The sequence below is a fragment of the Ostrea edulis genome, chromosome 2 (genome assembly GCF_947568905.1).
Source record: "Ostrea edulis chromosome 2, xbOstEdul1.1, whole genome shotgun sequence".
NCBI lineage: Eukaryota > Metazoa > Mollusca > Bivalvia > Ostreida > Ostreidae > Ostrea > Ostrea edulis.
The window spans coordinates 5,533,586-5,559,975 of NC_079165.1; the positions used below are offsets into that span (position 1 = coordinate 5,533,586).

General features: G+C 35.1%; 3 protein-coding genes across 5 annotated transcripts; all 3 read left to right on the top strand.

Annotated features, from left to right (window-relative positions):
- The first annotated feature begins 725 nt into the window (after positions 1-725).
- On the top strand, positions 726-7,037 carry LOC125682258 (uncharacterized). 3 transcript variants are annotated; one of them, XM_048922732.2, is made up of 4 exons: positions 1,994-2,073; positions 5,690-5,777; positions 6,552-6,566; positions 6,699-7,037. In XM_048922732.2, the coding sequence occupies exons 1-4, from the start codon at positions 1,999-2,001 to the stop codon at positions 6,962-6,964; spliced, it is 444 nt and encodes a 147-aa protein (XP_048778689.2). In that variant the 5' UTR covers positions 1,994-1,998; the 3' UTR covers positions 6,965-7,037. The 3 variants fall into 3 exon arrangements, 1 of the variants encoding a protein (XP_048778689.2); XR_008800787.1 differs by lacking the exons at positions 1,994-2,073; positions 5,690-5,777 and adding an exon at positions 726-782; XR_008800788.1 differs by lacking the exon at positions 5,690-5,777 and having other exon boundaries at positions 1,979-2,073.
- Positions 7,038-11,800: 4,763 nt separating this feature from the next.
- Positions 11,801-18,375, top strand: LOC125682264 (uncharacterized). The gene is made up of 5 exons (XM_056157437.1): positions 11,801-11,841; positions 16,684-16,766; positions 17,325-17,511; positions 17,708-17,722; positions 18,038-18,375. The coding sequence occupies exons 2-5, from the start codon at positions 16,692-16,694 to the stop codon at positions 18,280-18,282; spliced, it is 522 nt and encodes a 173-aa protein (XP_056013412.1). The 5' UTR covers positions 11,801-11,841; positions 16,684-16,691; the 3' UTR covers positions 18,283-18,375.
- A 1,810-nt stretch (positions 18,376-20,185) lies between these two features.
- Positions 20,186-25,814, top strand: LOC125682260 (uncharacterized). The gene is made up of 5 exons (XM_056157436.1): positions 20,186-20,253; positions 24,080-24,162; positions 24,716-24,902; positions 25,083-25,097; positions 25,439-25,814. Exons 2-5 carry the CDS (start codon positions 24,088-24,090, stop codon positions 25,699-25,701), a joined length of 540 nt encoding a protein of 179 aa, XP_056013411.1. The 5' UTR covers positions 20,186-20,253; positions 24,080-24,087; the 3' UTR covers positions 25,702-25,814.
- Positions 25,815-26,390: the final 576 nt, after the last annotated feature.

Here is a 26,390-nt window from a genome sequence, read left to right on the forward strand (position 1 = left end):
GGTGACAAGATTGAAAAAAAACATTGAAAAATATCGACGATAGACTCTTCAATGATACTGACGACAGGATGATATAGAGATAATTTGTATACAATATATGTATTGAAATCTAAAGGAGCTTACATAAGGTCGAAAGAGAATTGAATTAAATATGGTATCTTCTTACTTCTGAAAATTGGAAAATAAGCATCATACTGGAGCAGGCTTCTGCTACATAGGTTGATGCCACACATGTTTCTTCAATCTCGTTGAAAGTCAATATTTCTCAAATTCTACGGCTGTTATACTGATCTTTGTTCGTTATCTTCAACTTTTCATTACATCATAGGTGAGTACTTACTGAACAAACGTCTTTATAAATATGATCAAGTCGACTGATGAAACTCTCTATTATATTACTACCACTATATCCATTATTGTCTGTTTGTTTTACTGATAATATACATTGTATGCTTGTGATATGAAAGTTACATGACTAATATCCTAGTCATTTGTAATATCAAAAGTGTACAATAGAGAAAACAATATATCGGCGGACATATTTCTGATCTATGTCCCATTAATTCTTAATCTTTTAATATCAATTGTAACATCAGAGTTATGTTTTCCCTACATGCCTTTCACACTTCACAGTACGTGTGTGTATTACCGCATGACACGAACATCCATTAAAATGAAAAAAGATATGGACAACATCTGGTTAGCTTTATCCTTCCATTTTGACATTCTGATGTTCCTTTGATGGTAGGTTTTGATTTATTCGGGAGTTAAAATAACTTCAGGTAACGATTATAATTATAATGGATACTTATTCAAGTGAAAAGCGATGGTGATATTTAAATGTCTACATATTTTGATGTCCCTTTCAGCATTTTTCACGTATTTAGAGATTGTATCAGCTTTAGATGAAGTGGCACACATCTAGACCTACATATAGACATGACATTTAGGCCCACATCAGTGAGGGATCATTACTGTGCCTACGTCTGCCGCAACAGCATCGTCGGTCACCCACGGGTCCTTCTCATCGATTCTCTTTATGATTTGCGGGGACGTGCGCGGACTCAAAACCGTGGTTTGCGATGATACCACAACAATCTATGTTTTAGAAATTCATTGAAAAGACCCTTGACTCTCACTTCTATATATAGTGGATTTGGTAAAAGACCAGTTCATAAGTTCGTATTTAGACAGACGGTGTCTGCAAATCTGTGCGTTCTACCGTCCGTTCGTTCAGGATTTTTGTTTCTGGTTTCATTTATCAAGGTTTATAGGATATAGATAACAAGATTATCGAATATAAATATCCAGATTACCGAATATAAATACCAAGATTATCAAGTACTGATAACAAGAGTATCGAATGTGAATAACAACATTATCGACTATAAATAACAATATATATCAAGTTTTGTCGCATATAAATGAAACTGTTCGCATATAAATAACAAAAATTATCGAATATAAGTCAAATTGTTCGCATATGAATAACTATACCATTGAACTCACACATTTAAATTAAGATTTTCGCATAAATGAATGCAATGGGTTTGTTGACAAGGTGGGGTGATGTTTGCCAGCATTGCAGGGAATTAAAAACGTATCGGATTTGATGTTACGTCACGAAAGTGATTCGTCAGCAGCTAAATTGTATTTATGAAAGATCAGTATTTATGTACTGATTACTCAGAATGGCCTAGCATTATCAACATAGTTTTCTGGATTTGAAATTTTCAGACATAATCCAAAACACATGTACTGTCAGTTTGTTACGATGCTTTTAAATTAGTGATCTCCGTACTACATATTGTTTGCAGATACACTAATTGCGAGTACGTGTGCATACAACAAAGAACAATCGACTTATCTCGGACATTGGGGTGTAGCTTTGTTTCCTCGCTTTCGTAATAAAGCGAGTAACAGGCAAATTATGCTAAAATGTACATAATCTTTATTCGAAATAACTTTATTTCAGCTAGAACACTGTAAACAAGAACTATGATTTATCAAGGACTGATTGCTTTATTTCTGTTGCTAGCCACAACAGAAATTGCTGCACAGCCTTCTGAAAAGGTAACATCATGGTCAATGTTCAAAAGATGAATTTGAACTATCTGACTATATCTCATATACCAGTCTTGTAGAGTAAGAAATTCCCCTAAAAGTTCCCCAGAAATTTTTCTCAAGCGTAAGGATTCTCCTTACGGAAACTGCAGTCTAGGGTCGGTTTTGCGAAGAGGTAAACCCTGCTCTAAAATACACCCCTCTAATAGTGAACCCTGCATCAGATTCATAGGGTTTATTTTATTTTACTTCTCTGTATAATAAAAATAATGACTGCACATTTAAAAACAATTTGAACCATTATTTTCAATATATAAATCATCTTATATAACAGATTGATTAATTAATTATGCATGTCTATTTTTGATATGGCAACGTGAAGTTTATTCTAAGCTTGCATATACGTATAATAACATGTACAAGTGTACCTATGTTTAAGAAGAAGGAAAATGTATACATTTGTAGAGTTTGATAGGAAGTGATTAAAATTATGGATATTTTCAAGATTCCCCTTAAAAGGGCATGGGTACGATTTGAGCTAAAAACTTTAAATCTTATTTTCCCATTTTTAATGTTTAGAATGCTTAACTAAGGTATTTCTGGTGGCCATCAAAATTGGAATGGTATTTGTCGAGGTACATGGGAGATACAGAGCTCACAATGCTTTGTTATGTAAACAAGGCTTGTGTCATGTTTTTGTTTACCTTGGGAAAAAAACCACTGCACCTATTGGTTTTAATTATATTATTTCATTTTGATAATTTTGAAGATATAAGATCTTATGTCATTTAATTTTATTGAAATGTGTTTTATTGTTTTATTCCTTTTTGTAATCTTGTGAAGCGCCTTAGAGTAATTTGTTTTATATAAGGCGCTATACAAATTTTATTATTATTATTTCAAGTTTTATTTTTTCTCATTCGCTGTTAACACAACATAGAGAACATATTAAACAAGCATTCAAAAACAATATTGTCGCATGCACAAGTAATTTACATAAATATATATCACAATCTTCATAATAAACTAGTATAATAATAGACTATATTTACATGGGTTAAATATAATAGTGAAAGTTTCATTTAAAGCAGATTTGTTTTCAATTTACAAGTTCATTCTAAACACAATTAGATGGGTACTTCTAAAGTGCGAAACGAAATCGAAACGAAATCTACCGAAACGAAACGAAATCTACCAAAACGAAACGAAACCCACCGAAACGAAACGAAACCTACCGAAACGAAACGAAACAGATTGTATAACCGAACTTTTTAAATTAAAATAATTAAAAATGGTATCTTAGGTCCCTGTGAAAGTTACCACAGATAAATAAAATTCGCCTCCCCTTTGATGTAGGCTTTGGGCTTGACTGATACAAAGTTTAAAAAGTTGGAAGGGGGTGAGTAAGGACAAAGTACATATCCGAAGCTGATTAAATACCATGTGAAATTAGTTTCGGATCAGTAAATTTCAGAACGGAGGGTTACAGTCTCAGAGGTCTGGGGAAACACACTAAACGAGGGGGGGGGGGGGGTCACCGGCGTTGGATCCACCATTGTTTGAAGAAGCTGGTGTCTGAGAAAGTTGAAAGCAGGAAGAGCTCTTAACCTCTTATTTTATCTCTAACTGCTGAGGTGCGAGTAATTTCAATAATGAAATAAATTAAATAGTATACCATATTATATGAATGCAATTCGGTAAGATATATATACATGTATTATTAAAAGTTATTATTGATATGTAGTGAGTCTAAAGATAACTCTACACATTTGGGGTGTTGTTAAGACGTGAAATTGAAAACGGGACGGAAAACGGATATTGTTTTATGCAATAATATCAGGAGGAGGTCAGCATTTTGTAAAATCAAAAGACTTATGAACAAGGGAAGCATAAATTACAAAGAGAACGGGAGGACATAATCAGAATCCACCGTTTGATATACTACATACAAATACACAATATCCACATGTATACATAGATTTGTCTTTAGAGCAAAAAACACTGAAACATGTATTTATGCCCAAACGCGGATCCAGCGCCGGCGACCCCACCCCTCGTTAAGACCTCTGACCTGTGAGACTGTAACCCTCCGTTCTGAAATTTATGGATCTGAAACTAATTGTAGATGGTATTTAATCAACTTCGGATATGTACGTTTTGCTTACTCAACCCCCCCCCCCCACACACACACACACACACTTGTAACTAATAACTGATACTCAAATTTTTGTTGACCATTGGAAGTATTTTAGCTACGCATTGTGAACAATAAACAATGAAATTTCTTTTTTTTAAATTCAGATCAAATAGTGTCCACGCCCCTTTACAATACTCTCTTAGATATATCATATAACATGTACGTAAACCATGCAAAACCATCTTAGACATATTGTAAACGTAGGATAAGACGACTTAAGGGGAGTTAAGTCAGGATTTACGCCTACGGTTACAAACTTTAGCGAATATATGTCCAGAATGGGAATTCGGCTTTCAATGTTTTAAAAAAAAATTGAATGATATGAAAAGGAATTCTATTTAAGATTTTTCACAATAACTTACTCTGTTTGAAATTACTTAAGAAATGGAAAAATTGGAGGAACCTAAATTATTTGTCACTTTTGAAAATTTGATATATTTTTTACAGTATGTTCTCAATCATATTGATGTGAGAATCAAATTGTAAAATTACTGAAAAGTAATATAGGACATTAATTGTATTCATCCGTCATGACAATTAATGAATTTAATCATTCTAAAAGCTAAATTACGAGATTATGAGATATTAAAATGATTTATAATTATCAGAATTATAATTGATGCCTATGAAATATCTCAAAATATATTGTAGGAAAGGGATATTGAAGTGCGTGACAGGAAGTCAGTGGGTTCTGGAGATTATAGTATTGTAACGGATTTTTGTGTACTGGTATGGGACATACGATAATGTCCGATAGAATACAAATGTATATGATAGAAAACATCCGAGGTACTGCCGAATTGATCATACATGGTCACGTGGTGAAACCCTATAAATACGGCGCAAACTTGCAGCTGTGAGTCAGTCTGACGAAGATTGTTGCAGCGTTAACATCGGTGAGATCAAAGTTGAAGGTATTAGATAGTTTACGTATAGGCCTAAGAGTTTGACAGTGTTAGTAAGTCACCATTGCTATGCGATATGTTTAACATTGTCAATGTATGTTCCTTGATATGATTTAGTGAAGTAACTTTGGTCGCTTCGGGATCTAATACTGGTTATAAGCAACGCTGGTTGTTTGTGTTATATGTAACGCTGTTGCTTCAAGTTTAAAGCACCGCGGTCGTTTTGATGTGACTTGGGTGAAGAAAGCATTGTCGTTTGATTGTTAGTTTGAAAGAAGCCGTGTGATAACTGAGTACACATCAATGAGTGATTTATTAACGTAGAGAATTTTCTATTAGGTTAATATGTATATAATCGTTCCTAAGTAGAATATGTATATATGTGCATCTATGGTTGATAAATTCAAATCCTCAGCAAGTTATCTGAGGGAACCCTGTTGTAAATAGTATAATAACGGTAGCTAGATAAGTTACACGTTACAGTATGTTACGATATGTTGTTGAAGAATTGTTCTCCTTAAAGTCAATTGTGGAGGGACTGGAGAAACGCACAAAAGGAATGGCGCGTACCATTAACTCCCAAAGAAAGCAGATTAAGGCACTGATAAACCGTATGTATCCTTAGATTTAGTTTAGTCTGGTAAACCGATAACTCCCTCATTACAATGTATCCGCTCACAATATACCCTTATGTTGGGTATTTTTGTATGAAGTTAACTTTGTTTGCGATTTGACCCCGTGATAGAGGACGTTTTGAATTTTTGCGTAACTAATATTTTTCTTTGACCACAAAACACTGTACGTGTTAGGGCTGCACATTTCTCCAGAGAGTACCAACAGTACCCACGTCTTCAGGACCTCTCGGACAATATTTAGTTTTTCCGCGCTTTCCGGAAGGGCCGGAGACGTTCTTGAGAATCACTGTACGTAGAATAAACCATTTTGCTCAACAACGGATTCCATTGATTTTGGAACATAAAATGTACGGTTTTTGTTTTGTATTATTTTTCATTTCGAATTTTAAAAAACTGATGTAAATTTCTTTTTAAACTTCATGTTTAGCAAGGAGTTCAATTTTGCGCATATTTTTGTGACCCCCCCCCCCCTTTTAGTGATTTTACCGATCGCGTATATACGATATACTAAACCGCCTTCGGCAGCACACATTCTAGCGCGCTATTTGGGGTATCGGTAGACTAGAAGTGTTCCTAAGTCGCAGGTCAACATAACCATATTGACGTAAACTATTTTGCATACAGGGGACAGAAATATACCACCATATGCAGCTAAAGGACATTTTACATTTTAATAACAACACCAAGAGCGTTCGAATGTCCTCTCCGCTTAATGGTACCATATTTATCATTTGTTTTCTTTTCTTACAGGGAAAGAAACAAGGTGTAAGTATATCACTTTTAGTGTGATTTGGGTGTAAAGAGTTGGACGTTCTTGTACAGTGATGACTATTCTTTCTTGTTATTATTTTTGAATCGTCCCTGATCTGACATCCGTATTTCGTGGAATCGTTGTAGGCGACACAGGCATTGCTGGTCAACACCACATGAAAGCCAAATGGCCGTACACTCAAGAAATCAAATTTAAGAAAACTTTCCTTGAAGTACCAGCCGTCACCTATGGATTAATTACCTTAGATGCGGGAGTGATAAAAAACATACGAATCCATGTTTATACACAAAATCTAACCACCAAAGGCCTTCGTTTCGTACTCCATTCTTGGGCAGACACGACCTTGTTCGCAGCTACAATTAGGTGGATGGCCTGTGCTCCGAGTGCATAAATTCTGTTAAATGTCACGTGAATCACAGAACGTGTACCCACGCGCATGTCAAGTAAATTTGTTATGCACTATCTTTCATCTTGTTATTCATGCCTTCCTTATTCTATACTATCAATGTAATTATACCTTATCGGCGGCTTTCAGAAGGAAGGGTTACCAAAAATGAGTCTATGGAAGTCTAGTGAAGTCACATTACAAGTATGAAGAGAAAATTCAAAAGAATAGGTCGTGATAACGAGATGGAAATTCAAAAAACGAAATACTAAGTAGTAAAAAAGAGATGAAATGTCAAAATAACGAGATACGAAGTAGTAAAAAAAAGAAAGATGAAATTTCAAAATAATGCGATACAAAATTGTGAAAAAGAGATAAAAATAAAATAAAAATAACGCCATACAGAGTAGTACAAAAGAGATGAAATGTCAAAATAATGCAATACGAAGTAGAAAAAAAAGTTATGAAAAGTCAAAATAAACAGATACGAAATAGTAAAAATAAGAGATGAAAATTCAAAATAACGAGATACGAAGTAGTAAACAATAAATGAAGAGTCAAAATAATGAGATACGAAGTAGTAAGACATAAATGAAAAGTGAAAATAACAAGATACGAAGTAAGAAAAAAAGGAGACACAATGTCAAAATAACGAGATACGAAGGGATTGACCGAAATGCAGTTTGCTTGTGTTACTATAAATAGAATGAACTTGACCTATATTTTGGTCTCACGATTGACTCACTTTAGACCGTGCATCAAAAAATATCATTCTTGGAAAGTTTTGATCCCCCTTCTAGAATATTTTTTCTGATTTTGCCTGTTTCTCTCTGAGACAAGCACTTAATAGATTTGATTCCCTTTAGAGATCAAGATTTAAAAGAATAAAACAAATCAGCTTACATTGTTAATAATGTGATAGAGAATTCTAGTGTTGTATATATAATTAATAATTTGTGGTTCTACTGTGATGTCTTAACTTCAGCTTTAACAGTTCTTCCATTCTCACACACTAATAAAAGTCATCTCATTTTCTCATTATAAAGACATCAACTCGTAATCATGACGTGTTATCGCGTAATCATGACGTCACCAGAAGGAATAGATAACCACAAACTTAGACCTACAGTGTATGATGACGTTAAAAACATACCACTGAGGGTTATATTAAATCTTTTTCATTCTAACACATAAAAAGTGCAAGACATGGGTCTTTCAGCTATAATTTACCTGATCAGGATATGGGGCTCACGGTGGGTGTGACCGGTCAACAGGGGATGCTTACTCCTCCTAGGCACCTGGTCCCACCTCTGGTGTGTCCGAGGGTCCGTGTTTGCCCAACTATCTATTTTGCATTGCTTATAGGAGTTATGAGATTGATCACTGTTCGTTTTCTTCACCTTACATTGAAAACGGTGTTGAAAAATCATTGTTACGAGTTTCTAATCTTATATCGAGAGAATAAACTCACAAGGTAAAAATGTATGTCTGTTTATATTACTTTTAGCTGAAGACTTTTCAAAATTAATTTCTTTAAAGGGGGGGGGGGGTAAATAACAGACAAAATCTACGATGCTAATTTTCATTTATTCATTTAATGTTTATCTATTAGGATAATTTAACAACTGATTAAGAAGAGATGCAATGTGATAAATTTCAAGTCACGTACTGCTTTACGCCAGGAACTCATCCTCGATGTCACATAAGCTATTTTAAGCCATAGCACATCACAACACAATTCAGCTCTGAGCTAATTTAGATTCATCATGTCAGTATAAAACAAACTGTCCAGACTGTAAATTCAAATAATCGATGATTACATGGTGTCTAACATTTATACCACGTTGTTATGTTTTTTTTTAAAGAAATACGGACATGATTATGTGGTCAATCATCACAGCAAACAAGAAAATGTTTGAATTGTTTCGACGTTATTTATTGACTGATAACAAACACGCTCCACAGTTTGCATCAATGCTTCTCGTTGGCTCGGATATTCTACCCAGAAAACTAAGTACTATTTTAGAACGGCAAATATGCACTACATTACGATAATGATATTTCGCGTTTGCACAAACATTTTTCAGGTCTGTTCATGAAAGATTAAGATATCGAACAGTGATCAATCTCATAACTCCTATAAGCAATATAAAATAGAGAGTTGGGCCAACACAGCCCCTGGATATGCCAGAGGTGGGATCGGGTGCCTACTGTGAGCCCTAAATCTAGATCAGCTAGACGGAGTTTTCCTTAGTCAAAATTAGTGTACCAAGACCGGCCTAACAATCGGTATGTAACACGTCAGACAGCATTTGACCCAATGATACATGTAGGTTGTATTGGCAAACTAGATCGTTATAACGACCATAGAATTTGCGAAATGCTGACTTAAAACGGACTGTTGACATCCCTGCACCATCAACTTGTTTGTCAGTAGCCTGCTTCGATTTAAAAACTGACCATACGCAGAACAAGCTCTTGCGTATCGAAACAGTTGATAATGGAATATAGCTACATACATATGAGAAGTACAAGATGGAGAATCTGAAATCACCCCGTTTGTTATAAAGTTGAGTTGTTAATTTACCTTTAAAGGGACATGGACACGATTTAAGCTGAACATTTTCAAATTTTATTTTTTGGTTTTTAATGTTTAGAATGCTTAACTTGGGTATTACTAATGATCAGCAAAAATTTGAATCTCAGTAGTCAAGGTACATGGGAGGTACAGAGGTCACAAGTTCTTGTTATGTAAACAAGGCTCGTGCTATGTTATTGTTTACATAGGTTAAATAATATAAACTAGTAAACGTTTTGTTTAAGCATATATTTTTTTAATTTGTAAGTGAATTCTTAACACAATTAAATATTTTCTAGTGTTTGGCACATTTCATTTTATTTTAAACACGCTATTTTCTATTAAACAGTTTAATGTCAACAAAAACATGGGACGAGCCTTGTTTACATAACAAGGAATTGAAAATGCTGCATCACACTTATAATTCAACAGCTGATATTAAAATTTTGGGAAACCATTAAAAAATACTTTAATTAAGCATTGTAAACAATAAAAAATGAAAAAATAAAATATTAACATTTGCAGCTAAAATTGTGTCCATGCCCCTTTAATATCTACTTTCAAAAATATCTAAGCATGAAACAGAAGTGATAGCCAAGGCACCTGATCCCACTCCTGGTATATCCAGCGGTCCGTGTTTGCCCAACTCTCTATTTTGTATTGCTGATAGGGGTTATGAGATTGATCGCTGCTCGTTATCGTCGCCTTTAACATAGCAATGTGCAATCCCATAGCCTGAAACATTCCAATACCTCTGCGTGAAATGTTAAAATTTAACGTCGGCCACAGCTGCAAGAAACTCATGCAGTCTTATAGAATTTTATCTATTCCATTGTCACTAATGAATGCCACTGCCGAAAGAAATTGATGCGTAAAATGTGCAATCCTATGAGTTCAATTTATTCCATTGCTATAAAGTAAGTAAAGGTAGACTTAACTTATACTGAATTAAGCCTTCTTTTTAAAAAAAAAAAAACCCGTGCAATATCCATTCCATATTGTCACAAAATATTTAGAATGATTACGGCTACTACCGGATGAAATGTATACTAAACTGGATATATCACTGAGCAATCCTATAGGCTTAAACCTATTCCATTGCCTCAACGTGAAATACTTAAAATCAACATCGGCCTCTGCCGCGAAAAATTCGTGCAATCCTATAGACTTGAATCTATTCCATTGCCACAAATATAAGTTATCACGCCCACCGCCAAATGAAATATTTATGCATAAAAATGTGCAAACCTAGAGGCTTAACCTATTGATTCCCAAGTATAGGTTTACTCATCTACAGAGATACACGTACTTATCAGCAATAAATTATCACGGACAACCCGCGGTACACAACCTATCGTGAGAGCAGCCAAACAACGAATGTGAGGAATTTTACTAATCTCGTCACTTCTCGCGAAATCTCAATTAAGATACAGACATGGCACATGGTCTTGAAACATCAATGACGATATTTTGAACGTGTAGAAAATTCATAATTATGGCGTCGGTGGCCGAGTGGTTAGGCCGTCAGACTCTCGACCGAAAGGTCGTGGGTTCGAGTCTTGGCCGCGGCAGGGCTGACGTTGTGTCCTTGGGAAAGGCACTTTACATGAATTTCCTCACTCCACCCAAGTGTAAAAGGGGTACCTGGCTATAGACAGTGAAAGATATTGTTACAATGTTAGTGCTCTAGCGCTTGCATTGGCAACTTGCACTGTATGCTTCCAAGGAGACTGAGAAAGTTCTAGATTGATATAAGGTCTGCCGGGGTAATAATGTACATTGATTATTGTAAAGCGCTTTGAGCAGCATACGATGGAAAAGGCGCTATATAAAACCAATCATTATTATTATTATTATTGAAAACTGCTCACCGTAAACCATCACCTGACTGTTAAATACAGGTAAAATTCCCTTTTAGGTACTAACTATCAAAACGAGCCAGTATCAATCAAGATAATTTCTTGTGATTTTAATTAAAAGATAAAGAATACATAAGGGTTATGATTAGTTAAACAGAAACCACCAAGAGTTTTTAAAAGTACTCGTTTGAATCACTCGATTTGAACCCTCGCTTCGCTCGGCGCCAAATCACTTGGTACTCGAGAAAAGTTTATTAACATATACTTACAAATCACTCACTCTCGATCGTTGTCAGAATACTTTCCTTAGGGTTTAATCCAATTAAAATCAGTCACGTCAGCAACACTTGCAACAGACATGATGAAATACTCCTAACAGCGCCTAAGCCAGCAGTGCGAAGTGGAACGTGAGACGCGACAGTTACATTGTTATATTGCAATAGAAGGTAAGGCGCGTGACACGTATACACAGAATCCTACCAAGATCCCATACTAATTTGTGTGGAAATACGAAATTAATTGTTGAATTTAAGTGCCTATGCTGAATATTTACAATTTCAAATGAAATTTAATTTTCATGAACTGGACTAAAGGTAACTCAGTGAATAGCTTTATACTCAAATTGTTTATGGGCGGATCCCACCATTATGGACATATTTTATTTATATGATGGTTATCGCGCAAAATCGTGGACAAGTGATGTAAATTTAAAAATAATCAACTCTCCGTTATGTTATTTTTATTACTCTTTAGCACAATATTATTCAATATACATAGCAAATTTCAACTAAGTATCTATGCTCAAATAAGACTGAAATGGCGCTTCATGTTATTTGTGGAGTCGCCTTTCTGCACCGATGATGACGTCAAAGTATATTTTGCGATATGCCAAGAAATGTTGAGTCAACCCAGTATGATCGAGATAATTTACTGATGCACGCACTCGAACTTTCAGGCAAGAGACATCTCGCATACAAACGTGATGATCTGATGTTTTGCGGGAGTATTGTATGGACGGTAATCTGACCACATCTAACTAAACAGACAGTCTCACAGTGTTTCGACAGGCTGTAGTGTTAGAGTCTTTTAATGCTGCCAGTAGTCGTTTGTCGGGATATTTTGGCCTACCACGGGACTCAATACCACAATTTACTCTTCAAAGTCGTCTACATGTATGTCGATTGTGTACTAAAGATTTAGTGACGTTCCGATACTTTTCCGTCATCTTAAAAATATATAGAAGCGTCATTTCTAAATCTACGCAATACTGAATTTCTCTCCAGTGCGCCGTGATATCCGTCTGCACTGTTTATGATTATTGAATTGCATATGGTCGGGAAACTGCTAAAATTGACGCAAATGGCTTGAAATTTTCAAAATGCCACCGTACGACATAAGATGTGCTAATTTTTACCGCAACTTCTTTTATTGGATTCTTTTTATATTAGAAAATTACTTGCGTATTTCCCATTGAACCCCGTATTTTTGTTCGTGTGCGATAGGACTATATTGTTTGAGAAACAGCGTCAAGCTGTACTTAAATATGATAAATAAACACTTACTGAAAATTTCAGATTAATGCGTGTTTTCAAAATTCTATCAATTTACAATGGAAAAGAAGGAAGATTGTTTCTTAATAAAATTATATACATGTTTTAGAATATGTGATTTGAATTAAGAAAGTAATTAGATTAGTAATACCAGTGTCTCAATTGACATTTTGTACAGACGAAAAGTTAGATTGGTTGATATCTACATTTAATTTCGTATTTTGTCAAATGCTGTCTGACGTGTTTCATAACAATAGTTAGGTCGTTCTTTACACCGATTTTAATTCATATTATCCCTTTTTCCTATCGATATACAGCGCTCAAGGTCGATGTGACTGGTCGACAAGGAGATGGTTGTTCCTCCCAGGCATCTGATCCCACCTCTGGTATATGCAGTGGCGCTTGTATGCTGAAGTCCTAATTTTGTATTCCTTATAGGAGTCAGGAGATTGGTCATTATTCGTTATCTTTATCATTTAGAGATACCGAAAATTTGGTGAAGGCGCAATTACTAATACCTATGTTTATATCTTAGATTTGACACGGTCATGGCACAAGTGGGACACGAACTCGTGGCCTAAAGGTTATGAAACGACCGATCTACCACCGAGCTACGGAGTACACACTTTTTTCAATCAAGAGTTCTTCATCCCATTCGTCCCCTTCATTTTGCCGAGAAGGTGGTCTGCGCTAGAACTGATCGCCTTTACAAGGACCAGCCGTGTCTTTTCAATTTAAAATGGCTTTTGTGCCCTTGGTAGGTTTGCAGACGATTTCTTTACAAATACATAGAGAGCACATGGCGGGTGTGACCGGTCGACAGGGGATGCTTACTCCTGGTATATCCAGCGTTCCGTGTTTGCCCAACTATCTATTTTGTATTGTTTATAGGAGTTATGAGATTGATCACTGTTCGTTATCTTCGTCTTTTAGAAGCTGAAACTAAGGGAACGATTGGAACTTTTTTCTCGTTCGACAAATCCAAATCAAGACCAAACTCTTACGTCTACATTTAGGAAGAGTGCAATCCTCCCCGCTGCATGTAATTGTGACGATAACGAACCGTGATCAATCCAACAGTTACTATAATGAATAGAAAATTAAGAGAATTGTAATTTGATTCTATTCAAAACTTGTTGAAGTAAAGAGTGTCTAAGATTTCCAGGAACTAACTCGTGATGAATTTTAAGCATGGTATTTCATTTGCCAGATATCCCTCTCTAACCTGTCTCTAGACACATGTACATTGAATCCCAGGATGATAATCTTAGTAGGGGTCATCCGTTATTGCATAAAAATAGAACGGTGTCATTTTTTTTCAACATATTACTAGCATAATGGCCACTCACTATAAACTTTAGAATATATTTAGGTAGTAGTCTAAAAAAAATTGATATACACTATTAGATGGTGCATTTCTATAAATGCTGAATTTTAACTTGTTTTTTTTAAGACCCAATCTTTGTAAAGATGTTTAACTATGACATTAATGTATTCAGATCAGCGGACTAAAATATTTTAAGTAAACCTAACATAGAATGATCATCGAAAAAGCCCCAACAATAGCATTATCAACATGACATGTATATGACAATTGTTACAAAGGAGGCACAAATGCAACCGTGAATATAAAAAAGAATGGACTAAAATATTTTGATGTGTGAATCGAATCTGAATTTTAATTACATACCACAGAAATTTTTTGTAACGCATTACCATTCTAAGTCTTAGGAGAGGGACTTGTAAGTTATTAGAACTTGTTCCAAATCCTTTTGATTTGATCAAAAGAATATGTTAAAGAAACAATCTTATTAAGTCATATTAGTTTGCAAATGCATTATGCTACATGGTTCTCTTTTTTGACATACCATTTGCTAGGTTGATTTTTTAGGTTGATTTTGACTATGGGTTACTCCGTCTACTTTACTCACGGCAGATGTGACCGGTCGACAGGGGGTGTTTACTCCTCCTAGGCAACTGATCCCACCTCTGGTATATCCAGGTGTCCGTGTTTGTCCAATTTGTATTTTGAATTGCTTATTGATCTCTGTTCGTCATCTTCAACTTTCATTTAAGTGCGTGTGTCAATTTTCAATCGTTTTGGGGATCCTGTTGCTAATGTGCGCTATATCGTATCATAGCTTCTGATGATGAAAATATGGTAAAATGACTCGACGACGATGGTACAATGGCGGTACCAAAACATCTAGGTTGCCCACAATTTACAATAAATATTATTCTCAAACTTTTCTACTTCATGTACTTTTAAGCGTATGACAACATCACGATTCTATAATTCCTTACGTTTATATTTTTCTATTTTAAATACGTGTATATTCCTTTTCAAAGTATATTTTGAATTTAAAGGCCATAAAATAAAAAAAAACTTATGTTCGCTTGGATTTATCATAAATCATTTCAAGTGTTAAAGGTAGACATAAAAATTTTCTTGTTTGTTTCGATGTTTTCTGCCACACTCAACAATTTTTCAGTTATATGGTGGCGCTCAGTTTTTATTGGTGGAAGAGATAACCCAGATACAATGTATCTGGGAAGAGACTACCGACGTTCCGAAAGTAAACTGGGAAACTTTCTCACTTACCGGCGCGAGCGGGATTGGAACCCGCGCCGACAAAGGTGAGAGGCCGTGTGATTTTGAGCACAATGCTCTAACCACTCGGCCACGGAGGTAAAATTTAGAAATTCATTTCAAAATTAAGGATTATCTCCCTCATGCATAGCTTTTATCCTAAAACGAATTTGACTCTACTTGTTTGGCACTCTGTTTTTTTCCCCTAATATGTATACGGTGTGACCGTTGGACCGAGCGAAGCATGTACGTAACTCCGTGTCCCGAGTGGTAATCATAATTCCGTTAAGTACGGTAGATTATGATTCATTTATAAATATATATTTTGAATGAAATTTCCTTGCGCTAAACACCCAGTAACATCTCAATATTAAAGGAGTTTATATGGGGACAACAGTTTTACATGATCCGCCTATACATTGAACGTGGGAAATAAAACGCAAGGCGACGTAAACTGTGCATTGTGACGTCACATTTAGCCTCGACTTTTTTCTCTTTTTCAAAGCAAACAATTATAAACAACAATAATACATTCTGTATGCAATGAAAAAGGCCGTTAAAACTAAACAAAAGTAACCAATAAATTCAAAATGGTAAAAAGGTAACCGTAATTTTATCGTATATTCTTATTCAAAGAAACTTATGAATTCGTTCATCTATTTAGTCGTATTACGGTTTTATATGTATTTATTTGCTCAAAACTGTTACAATGATAATTATACTATTCAATTTGAACAAACTGAGTATTTAAATTACGAATTGCACGTTAGAGTCTTCTATTATTGGCATTCAAAATAAAACACGAATAACTGTTGAAACAGGTAATGAAACAATAAATGGCGGCGCCCATATGGATCACGAAAATTTCAGGGAACGTATATAGAGATTATCTCTTTTTCGTTTGCTGATTTTGACTTTTTTCTTTTACATACGTGTTACCTTTAGAGTCTTGCTTAGCGGACGGGCCTTCGGCCCGTTCGAGCTTCGCCCGGTATAATAACTCTAGCAAGTTTATTGTTATTTCGGATTTCAAACATTTCGGTTGAGCATCACTGAAGAGACATTACTTGTCGAAATGCACATCTTGTGCATCACAATTGGTACCGTATAAGTTTTACATATATTCAATTCCATTCATATAATTGTAGATCCGAGAATGAACATTACGATCTACATCCTGCTCTTGGCAGTTGCTGCAGCATCATCTATTTCTGGACAAAGTCCTAGAGTGGTACGACTCTTCTTTAATGTTATCAGTTGAGATTTAAAGTTGAGTTTGCAGTCAGTGAGGTAGGATATCGGTAACTTTTAAATTGTCTGTGTAAGTCGGATGACCAAATGTGATATGTTTTTGGTCGTCACGTGTGTCCATTGACTACTGACGAACACGTTGATGGTGATGGGATTTCAACAATCTCGGTTAAAGTAAGTATTTTGTCAATTTTATGGTGGTTATAATGATCTACTTTGCCAAAACAACTTATCGTTGGTTCAAATGCTGTCAGACTTATTTCATACCGATTGTAACGCAGTTTCTAGAACACTGATTTTGACTACGAATAACTCCATTTACCTGATCAAGATATAGGGCTCAAGGCGGGTGGCACATGTCGATAAAGGGTTCTTATTTCCCCTAGGCACCTAATCCCACCTCTGGTATATTCAGGAGTCCGTGTTTGCCTTACTCCATATTCTGAATTCCTTATATGAGTTATGATATTGATCACTGTACATTATCTTCGTCTTTGTTTTAATATTTCATTACCCTTCTTTTTCGGATTAATTATAGACACCAAAAAATGAAGGACAAAATAACGCCTCTTGCGTTCGAGGCACGTGTAGCTGCAGCGAAAGCTGTTTAACATGGAACATTGTGGAGCAATTGTTCACAGAAAAGTCGAAACGAGTAGAAATGGAGAATACAATTAAAGATATGAAATCAGCTATTTCGGCGCTAGAAACCCAGATGTCAACAGGTATGTGTATATCATTAAGAGTATATACATGTATATATATATATATACATGTATATATATATATATATATATATATATATATATATATATATGTATATATTAGTATTCATTCACATACATTCTTTAATGATATCTATTTAATCCCTGTCTTTCTAAACCATTAGTCATATCTCGTGCTTTTATATTTTGTTTTAGAAAAAAAAGTTCAGATGTAAGTATTTTGGTACTTCAATTCATGTCTTCGTGTAAGTTTTGATTACAATCCACTTCAGAAATTATTTTTTAGTTGAAGAAAATGATGAAATGGTGTTTATTTTTCATCGTATTTTATCATAATAAGATTTTCTCAAGGAATACATAATCAAGATCAATCGTACACAAATTCTAGGAAACAAAATTAAAGAAAAGGAAGCGTTATCTGTATCTCAACTCTAAAACATCGTATGATTTCTACTAAAAGAATTCTCAATTTCATCTAACCTATTGTTAGAATCAATGATTAATCTTCGTTCAAATAACCTAATAGGTGAAGCAGGACAACTGGGAAAACACGTAAAACCTGCTCCAAGTTGGCCATTAAGTCAGACGATTACCTTTAAAACAGCATTTCAAGAGAAGCCTATTGTAACCTATGGTCTGTATTTACTCGATGCCGCCTACACAGCAAATCTCCGTGTTTTCACAGAGGCAACAAACGTCACCAATACTGGATTTCAGGTCAAACTGAACACCTGGGCGGACAGAACGATGTTCGGTGCCAGAGTCAGCTGAATGGCGTGTGGAAGATAGACAGAGTCAGCTGTATGACGTGTGGAAGTTTTATAAACGTATTAGAAAAAGCATTGTAACACGTCATGTACATATATACTAAAATAAAAGTGCATTACATTCTTTTCATATGTATACTTTGAATTCAATTAAAACACGTCTAGGTTATTATTTTCAGGATTATAAACAATGAAGGCAAAATGTCAAATGTGAAGATAATAAAGTGATCAGTCTGATAAATCTCATAAAAATACAAAATCAAGAGCAAGGCAAGCACGACGTGTTGGTACGCCAGAAGAGGGACCAGCTGCTTAGGCGGAGTATCCCTTGTTGACTGGTCACAACCGCCACGATCCCTATACCTTAATCAGATATATGGTGCAATTTTAAGTAAAATCAGTATAAGTTCTAAATTATAACCATTTATTTTGCCTATACAACCTATCATTGGGTCATATACTGTCTGGCGTGTTTTATATCGATTGTTGGGCCGTTCTTGGCTCACTAATTGTGACTATGGACAAGTATGTTTACGTGATCAAGATATAAGGCTCACGGCGGGTGTTACTGGTAGACAAGGGGATGCTTACTTATCCTAGGCACCTGATACAACCTCTGGTATATCCAGGGGTCCGTGTTTGCCCAACTCTCTATTTTGTATTGTTTATAGGGGCTATGAGATTGATCACTGTTCGTTATCGTCGCCTTTCACATAACAATGTGCAATCCCATAGGCTGAAACCTATTCCAATACCTCTACGTGAAATGTTAACGTCGGATATAGCTGCAAGAAACTCGTGCAGTCTTATAGACTTTCATTTATTCCATTGTTGCTAATGAAGGTCACTGCCGAAAGAAATTGATGCGTAAAATGTGCAATCCTATGAGCTCAACTTATTGCATTGCTATAAAGTAAGTTAAGGTAGACTTAACTTATAATGAATTAAACCACTGCCTTCTTTTTTTTTAAACCCGTGCAAAATCCATTCCATATTGTCACAAAATATTTAGAATGATTACGGCTACTGCCGGATAAAATGTGTGCTGATATGGATATATCACTGAGCAATCCTATAGGCTGAAACCTCCATTGCCTCACATGAAATATTCAAAATTAACATCGGCCACTGCCGCGATAAATTCGTCCAATCCTATAGACTTGAATCTATTCCATTGCAACAAATATAAGTTATCACGGCCACCGCCGAATGATATATTAATGCATGAAAATGTGCAATCCTATAGGCTTAACCAATTCCATTGCCAAGTAAAGACTTTCTCATCTACAGAGCTACATGTACTCTCCAGCAATAAATTATCATGAACAACCCGCGGTACACAACCTATCGTGAGAGCAGCCTAACAACCGATTTGAGGATTTATACTAATCATGTCACTTATCGCGAAATCTCACTTAAGATACAGACATGCCACATGGTCTTGAAACACCAATGAAGATTTTTTGAATGTGTAGAAAATTCATAATTATGCTTGAAAACTACTCACCGTAGACTATCATCTGATTGTTGAATGTAGTTGAAATCCCCTTGCAGGTACTAATTATCAAAACCTGCCATTATAGAGTTGCATCAATCAAGATAATTTTTTATGATTTTAATTAAAGGATAAAAATACCAAAGGTTAATGATAAGTTAAACAGAAACCCTGAGGAGTTTAAGTACTCGTGTGAAACTACTGAGTATGCCATTCAATTTGGTCCCTCGCTTCGCTTGACACCAAATCTCTTGATTCTCGACAACTGTTTACCAGAATATTCTTAAAAAATCATTCACTGTCGGTCCTAATTGATGAATTATCAACTGAATACTTTCCTAAGGGTTTTAGTCCACCTAAAATCAGTCACGTCAGTGACACGTGCAACAAACGTTATAAAATACTCCTAACAGCGCCTAAGCCAGCAGTGCGGAGTGGAACGTGGGACGCGACAGTTACTTTGCTATATTGCAATAGAAGGTAAGGCGCATGGCATGTGTATGCAGAATGGCATACAAAACTAATTCCTGAATTTAAGTGCCTCTGCTGAATATTTACAATTTCTAATGAAAATCATTTTCATGAACTGGACTTAAGGTAACTCCGTGAATAGCTTTATATTCAAATTATCTATGGGCGGAACACAGCAATATGGACCTATTTATTGATATGAGGGTTATCCCGCAAACTCTTGAACAAGAGATGCAGAGTTAAAAATAATCAACTCTGCGTTATGTTATTTTTACTCCTCTTTAGTACATTATTATTCAATATACGTAGCAAATTTCAACTAAGTATCTATGCTAAAATAAGACTGAAATGGTGCTTCATGTTATTTGTGCAGTCGCCTTTCAGCACCGATGATGACGTCAAAGTATATTTTGCGATATGCCAAGAAAAGTTGGGTCAACCCAGTATGATCACGATTATTTACTGATGCAGGCACTCGAACTATAAGGCAAGAGACATCTCGCATACAAACGTGATAATCTGACGTTTTGCGAGAGTATGATATGGATGGTAATCTGACCACATCTAACCAAACAGACAGTCTCGGTGTTTCGACAGGCTGTAGTGTTAGAGTCTTTTATTGCTGCCAGTAACCGTTTGTCGATATATCTTGGCCTACCACGAGACTCGGTACCAAAATGTCTTTTTCAAAATCGTTTATGTCTGTTGTGTACTAAAGATTTAGTGTTGTTTGGATACTTTTCCGTCGTCGTAAAAATATCTAGAAGTGTCATTCCCAAATCTACGCAATACTGAATTTCTCTCCAGTACGCCATAACATGAAACGTCTCTATCCGTCTGCCCTGTTTATCATTATTGAATGGCATATGGTCGAGAAACTGCTAAAATTGATGCAAATGGCTTGAAATTTTCAAAATGACACCGTACGACATAAGATATGCTAATTTTTACCGCAACTTCTTTTATTGGATTCTTTTTATATTAGAATATCACTTGCATATTTTCCATTGAACCCCGTATTTTTGTCGTGTGCCATACGACTATACTTTGGACACATTCATTGATAACGAAATTGTGCTTTTTGTGTATTTTTTTTTTTTTTGAGAAACAAAATTAAACTGTACTTAAATATGATAAATAAACGCTTACTGAAAAATTTCAGATTAATGCGTGTTTTAAAAATTCTATCAATTTACAATGGAAACCAAACAAGATTGTTTCTTAATCACATTATAATTATACATGTTTAAAAATAAGATATTGAATTAAGAAGGTAGCTAAATTAGTAATACCAGTGTTTCAATTGATATTTTGTACAGACAAAAAGTTAGATTGGTTGATATCGACATTTAATTTCGTGTTTTGTCAAATGCTGTCTGACGTGTTTCATAACAATATTTAGGTCGTTCTTTACACCTATTTTGATGAGGATTACCTTGGTTTGCCTATAGGGATCACGATCGACGTGATTGGTCGACAAGGAGATGCTTGCTCCTGAGGCACCTGCTCTCACCTCTGGTGTGTCCAGGGGTCAATGTGTGCCGAACTCTCTATTTTGTATTGTTCATAGGAGTTATGAGATTAATCATTGTTCGTTATCTTCGCCTTTCAGAAGCTGAAACTATGGCGAAAATTTGAACTTTGTTTTCTTTTGACAAATCTAAATCAAGACCAAACTCTTATGTCTACATTTAGGAAGAGTACAATCCTTCCTGTTACATGAAATTGTGACGATGACGAACCGTGATCAATCTAACAATTAATATAAGGAATACAAAATTAAGAGAATTGTAATTTGATTCTATTCAAAACTTGTTGAAGTAAAGAGTGTCTAAGATTTCCAGGAACTAAATCGTTATGAATTTTAAGCATGGTATTTAATTTGTCAGCTATACCTCTCTCACCTGTTTCTAAATACATGTACATTGAATCTCAGGATGATAATCTTATCAGAGACCATCCCTTACTGCATAAAAATAGAACGGTGTCTTTTTTACGACAGATTACTAGCATAATGGACACACACTATAAACTTTAGAATATATTTAGGTAGTAGTCTAATAAAGTTGATATACATTATTAGATAGTGCATTTCTATAACTCCTGAATTTTAACTTCTTTTTTTAGAAGACCCAATGTTTGCTAAGACTTTTAACTATGACATTAATGTAATCAGATCAGCGGACAAAAATATCTTAAGTAAACCTAACATAGAATGATCACGGAAAAAGCCCAAACAATAGCATTATCAACATGACATGTATATGACAATTGTTACAAAGGAGGCACAAATGCAACCGTGAATATAAAAAAGAATGGACTAAAATATTTTGATGTGTGAATCTGGATTTCAATTACATGCCACAGAAAAATTTTGCAACGTATTACCATTATAAATGTTAGGAGAGAGAGTTGTAAGTCGTTAGAATTTGTTCCAAATCCTTTTGATTTGATCAAAAGAATATGTTAAAGAAACAATCTTTAAAGCCATAACAGTTTGCAAATGCATTATAAGACATACTTTTTTTGACATACCATTTGTTAGGTTCTTCTTGGCAACATGATTTTGACTACGGGTTACTCGGTTTACTTTGCTCATGACAGGTGTGAAAGGTCGACAGGGGATGCTTACTTCTCCTAGGATACTGATCCCACCTCTGGTATATCCAGGGGTCCATGTTTGTCCAACTTTGTATTTTGTATTGCTTATTGATCTCTGTTCGTCATCTTCAACTTTCATGTAAGTGCGCGCGTCAATTTTCAATCGTTTTGGGGATCCTGTTGCTAATGTGCGCTATATCGTATCATAGCTTCTGATGATGAAAATATGGTAAAATGACTCGATGACGATGGTACAATGGCGATACTAAAACATCCAGGTTGCCCACAATTTACAACAAATATTCTTCTCAAACTTTTCTACATCATGTACTTTTAATACGCAACTTCCGAGATATCAGCTGTTCTGTGATGGAGGTACGTTCAGTGTTCTGTTGAATGCCTGGGTGGGTACAAGATGTATACATATACTATATACTAGCTATATAAATACGGATAAAAGTAATTAAGGTTTAAATTTTGTTGATATCAACTGTTGATATACATTAAACTGACCATATCAAGAATATTTGTTTGAATTAGGCCATTAAATTAAATATGAAATTATTTTTTATTTCCTCCTTTGCACGACTGATATTCTAAGTTTTAAAAATGGTGATTATCGATTTTTGTTTGAGCTAATTTATTATCAAATAACTAATAAACTTACAAATATTGTGTGTCCCTGCAGTTTTGGTGGTTGCATGATGTCTGATAATCGGCCCTAAGGCAATATATGAAGGCAGCGATAAGCATTTGTACCCACCGCGTGTGGACGATATTATGTTTTGCGTCTCACTGTGCATAAGCGTTTCACAAAGGGAAAGAACTATTGGGCAACTCGGAAATTGCGTATTGTATGACAAAATCACGATTCTATAATTCCTTTATGTTTAAATTTTTCTATCTTAAAATACGTGTACATGTATATTCCTTTTCAAAATATATTTTGAATTTAAAGGCCATAAAAAAATTACGTTTGTTGCAGTCAAATGCTTGGATTTATCATACATCATTTCAAGTGTTAAAGGTATTTATAAAATGAATTAAGTGTTGAAGGTAGTTATAAAATTAATAAATTGTTCAAGGTAGTCATAAAATGAAGAAGAAAAAAGTGTTAAAGGTAGTTATAAAATAAATAATGTGTTAAAGGTAGTTATAAAATGAATAAAGTGTTTGAAGTTGTTTGATTTTCAGCACGTTGTCTATACATTCAGTTCTATTCATACAATTGTAGAGCCGAGAATGAACATCACGATGTACATCCTGCTCATGGCAGTTGCTGCTGTATTATCTGTTTTTGGACAAAGTCCTGGAGGGGTACGAGTCTTTATTAATGTTATCAGCTGAGATTTAAAGTAGAGTTTGCAGTCAGTGAGGTAGAATATCGGTAACTTTTAAATTGTCTCTGTAACTCGGATGACCACTTGTGATATGTTTTTGGTCGCCACATGTGTCCATTGACTATTGACAACACGTTGATGGTGATGGGATTTCAACAATCTCGGTTAAAGTAAGTATTTTGTGAATTTTATGGTCTTTATAATGATCTACTTTGCCAAAACAACTTATCGTTGGTTCAAATGCTGTCTGACGTGTTTGATACCGATTTTTACGCCGTTTTTAGAACACTGATTTTGACTAACGGATAACTCCATTTACCTGATCAAGATATAGGGCTCAAGGCAGGTGGCACCTGTCGATAAGGGATTCTTATTTCTCCTAGGCACCTAATCCCACCTCTGGTATATTCAGGAGTCCTTGTATGCCTTACTCTATATTCTGAATTCCTTATATGAGTTATGATCACTGTATATTATCTTCGTCTTTGTTTTAATTAGTTCTTTACCCTTCTTTTTCGGATTAATTATAGACCCCAAAAACTGAAGGACAAAATGACGCGTCTTGCGTTCGAGGCACGTGTAGCTGCAGCGAAAGCTGTTTAACATGGAACGTTGTGGAGCAATTGTTCACAGAAAAATCGAAACGAGTAGAAATGGAGAACACTATTAAAGAGATGAAATCAGCTATTTCGGCGCTAGAAACCCAGTTGTCAACAGGTATGTGCATATTTTTCATAGAAATATCCTGTATAATGATATATATTAATGTAATCACTTTCTGTCTTTTACGAAGGTGTATACATAATATTCATTCACGTACATATTTTAATGACATGTATTTAATCCCTGCATTTCTCAATCATTAGTCATATTTATTGCTTTTATATTTTGTTTTAGACAAAAAGTTCAGATGTAAGTATTTTGGTATTTCATTTCATGTCTTCGTGTAAGTGTTGATTGCAATCAACTTCAGAAATTATTTTCTTAGTTGAAGAAAATGGTGAAATGATGTTCGATTGAAATAATGTTTTTCTTTCATCGTATTTTATCATAATAAGATTTTCTCAAGGAATGCATAATCGAGATTAATCATACACAAATTCTAGGAGACAAAATTAAAGAAAAAGGAAGACTGGGATTTTATGATATCTGTATCTCAACTCTAAAACATCGTATGATTTCTACTAAAAGAATTCCCAATTTAATCTAACTTAATGTTAGTATCAATGATTATTCTTCAAATAACCTAATAGGTGAAACAGGACAACTGGGAAAACACGCAAACCCTGCTCCAAGTTGGCCATTAATTCAGACGGTTACCTTTAAAACAGCATTCCAAGAAAAGCCTACTGTAACCTATGGTCTGTATTTACTCGATGCCGCCTACACAGCAAATCTCCGTGTTGTCACAGAGGCAAAAAACGTCACCAATACTGGATTTCAGGTCAAACTGAACACCTGGGCGGACACAACGATGTTCGGTGCCAGAGTCAGCTGGATGGCGTGTGGGAGATAGACAGAGTCAGCTGTATGACGTGTGGAAGATTGATAAACATATCAGAAAAAAGCATTGTAACTCGTCATGTACACATGTAGTAAAATAAAAGTGCATTAAATTCTTTTCATATGTATACTTTGAATTCAATTAAAACACGTCTAGGTTATTATTTTCAGGATTATAAACAATGAAGGCAAAATGTCAAATGTGAAGATAATAAAGTGATCAGTCTCACAAATCTCATAAGAAAACAAAATCGAGAGCAAGGCAAGCACGATGTTTTGGTACGCCAGATGAGGGACCAGCTGCTTAGGCGGAGTATCCCTTGTTGACCGGTCACAACCGCCACGAGCCCTATACCTTGATCAGATATACGGTGCAATTTTAAGTAAAATCAGTCTGTAAAGAACGGCTTAACAATCGGTACAAAACACGTCAGACAGTATTTGACCCAATGATAGGTTTTATTGGCAAACTAGAGCATTATAACGGCCATATAATTTCGAAATCCTGACTTTAAACGACTGTTGGAACACCTTTAACATTGAATTGTTTTTCAGTAGCCTGTCTCTATTTGAAAACTGATCATATGCAGAATATCCATTTCCTTGTCAAATCATTTTAGAGCCAAAATACCAAAGGCGAGTAATAATGGAATATTTTATAATTATGAATATGGGAAGTTGATCCGGAGATGCTGAAATCAT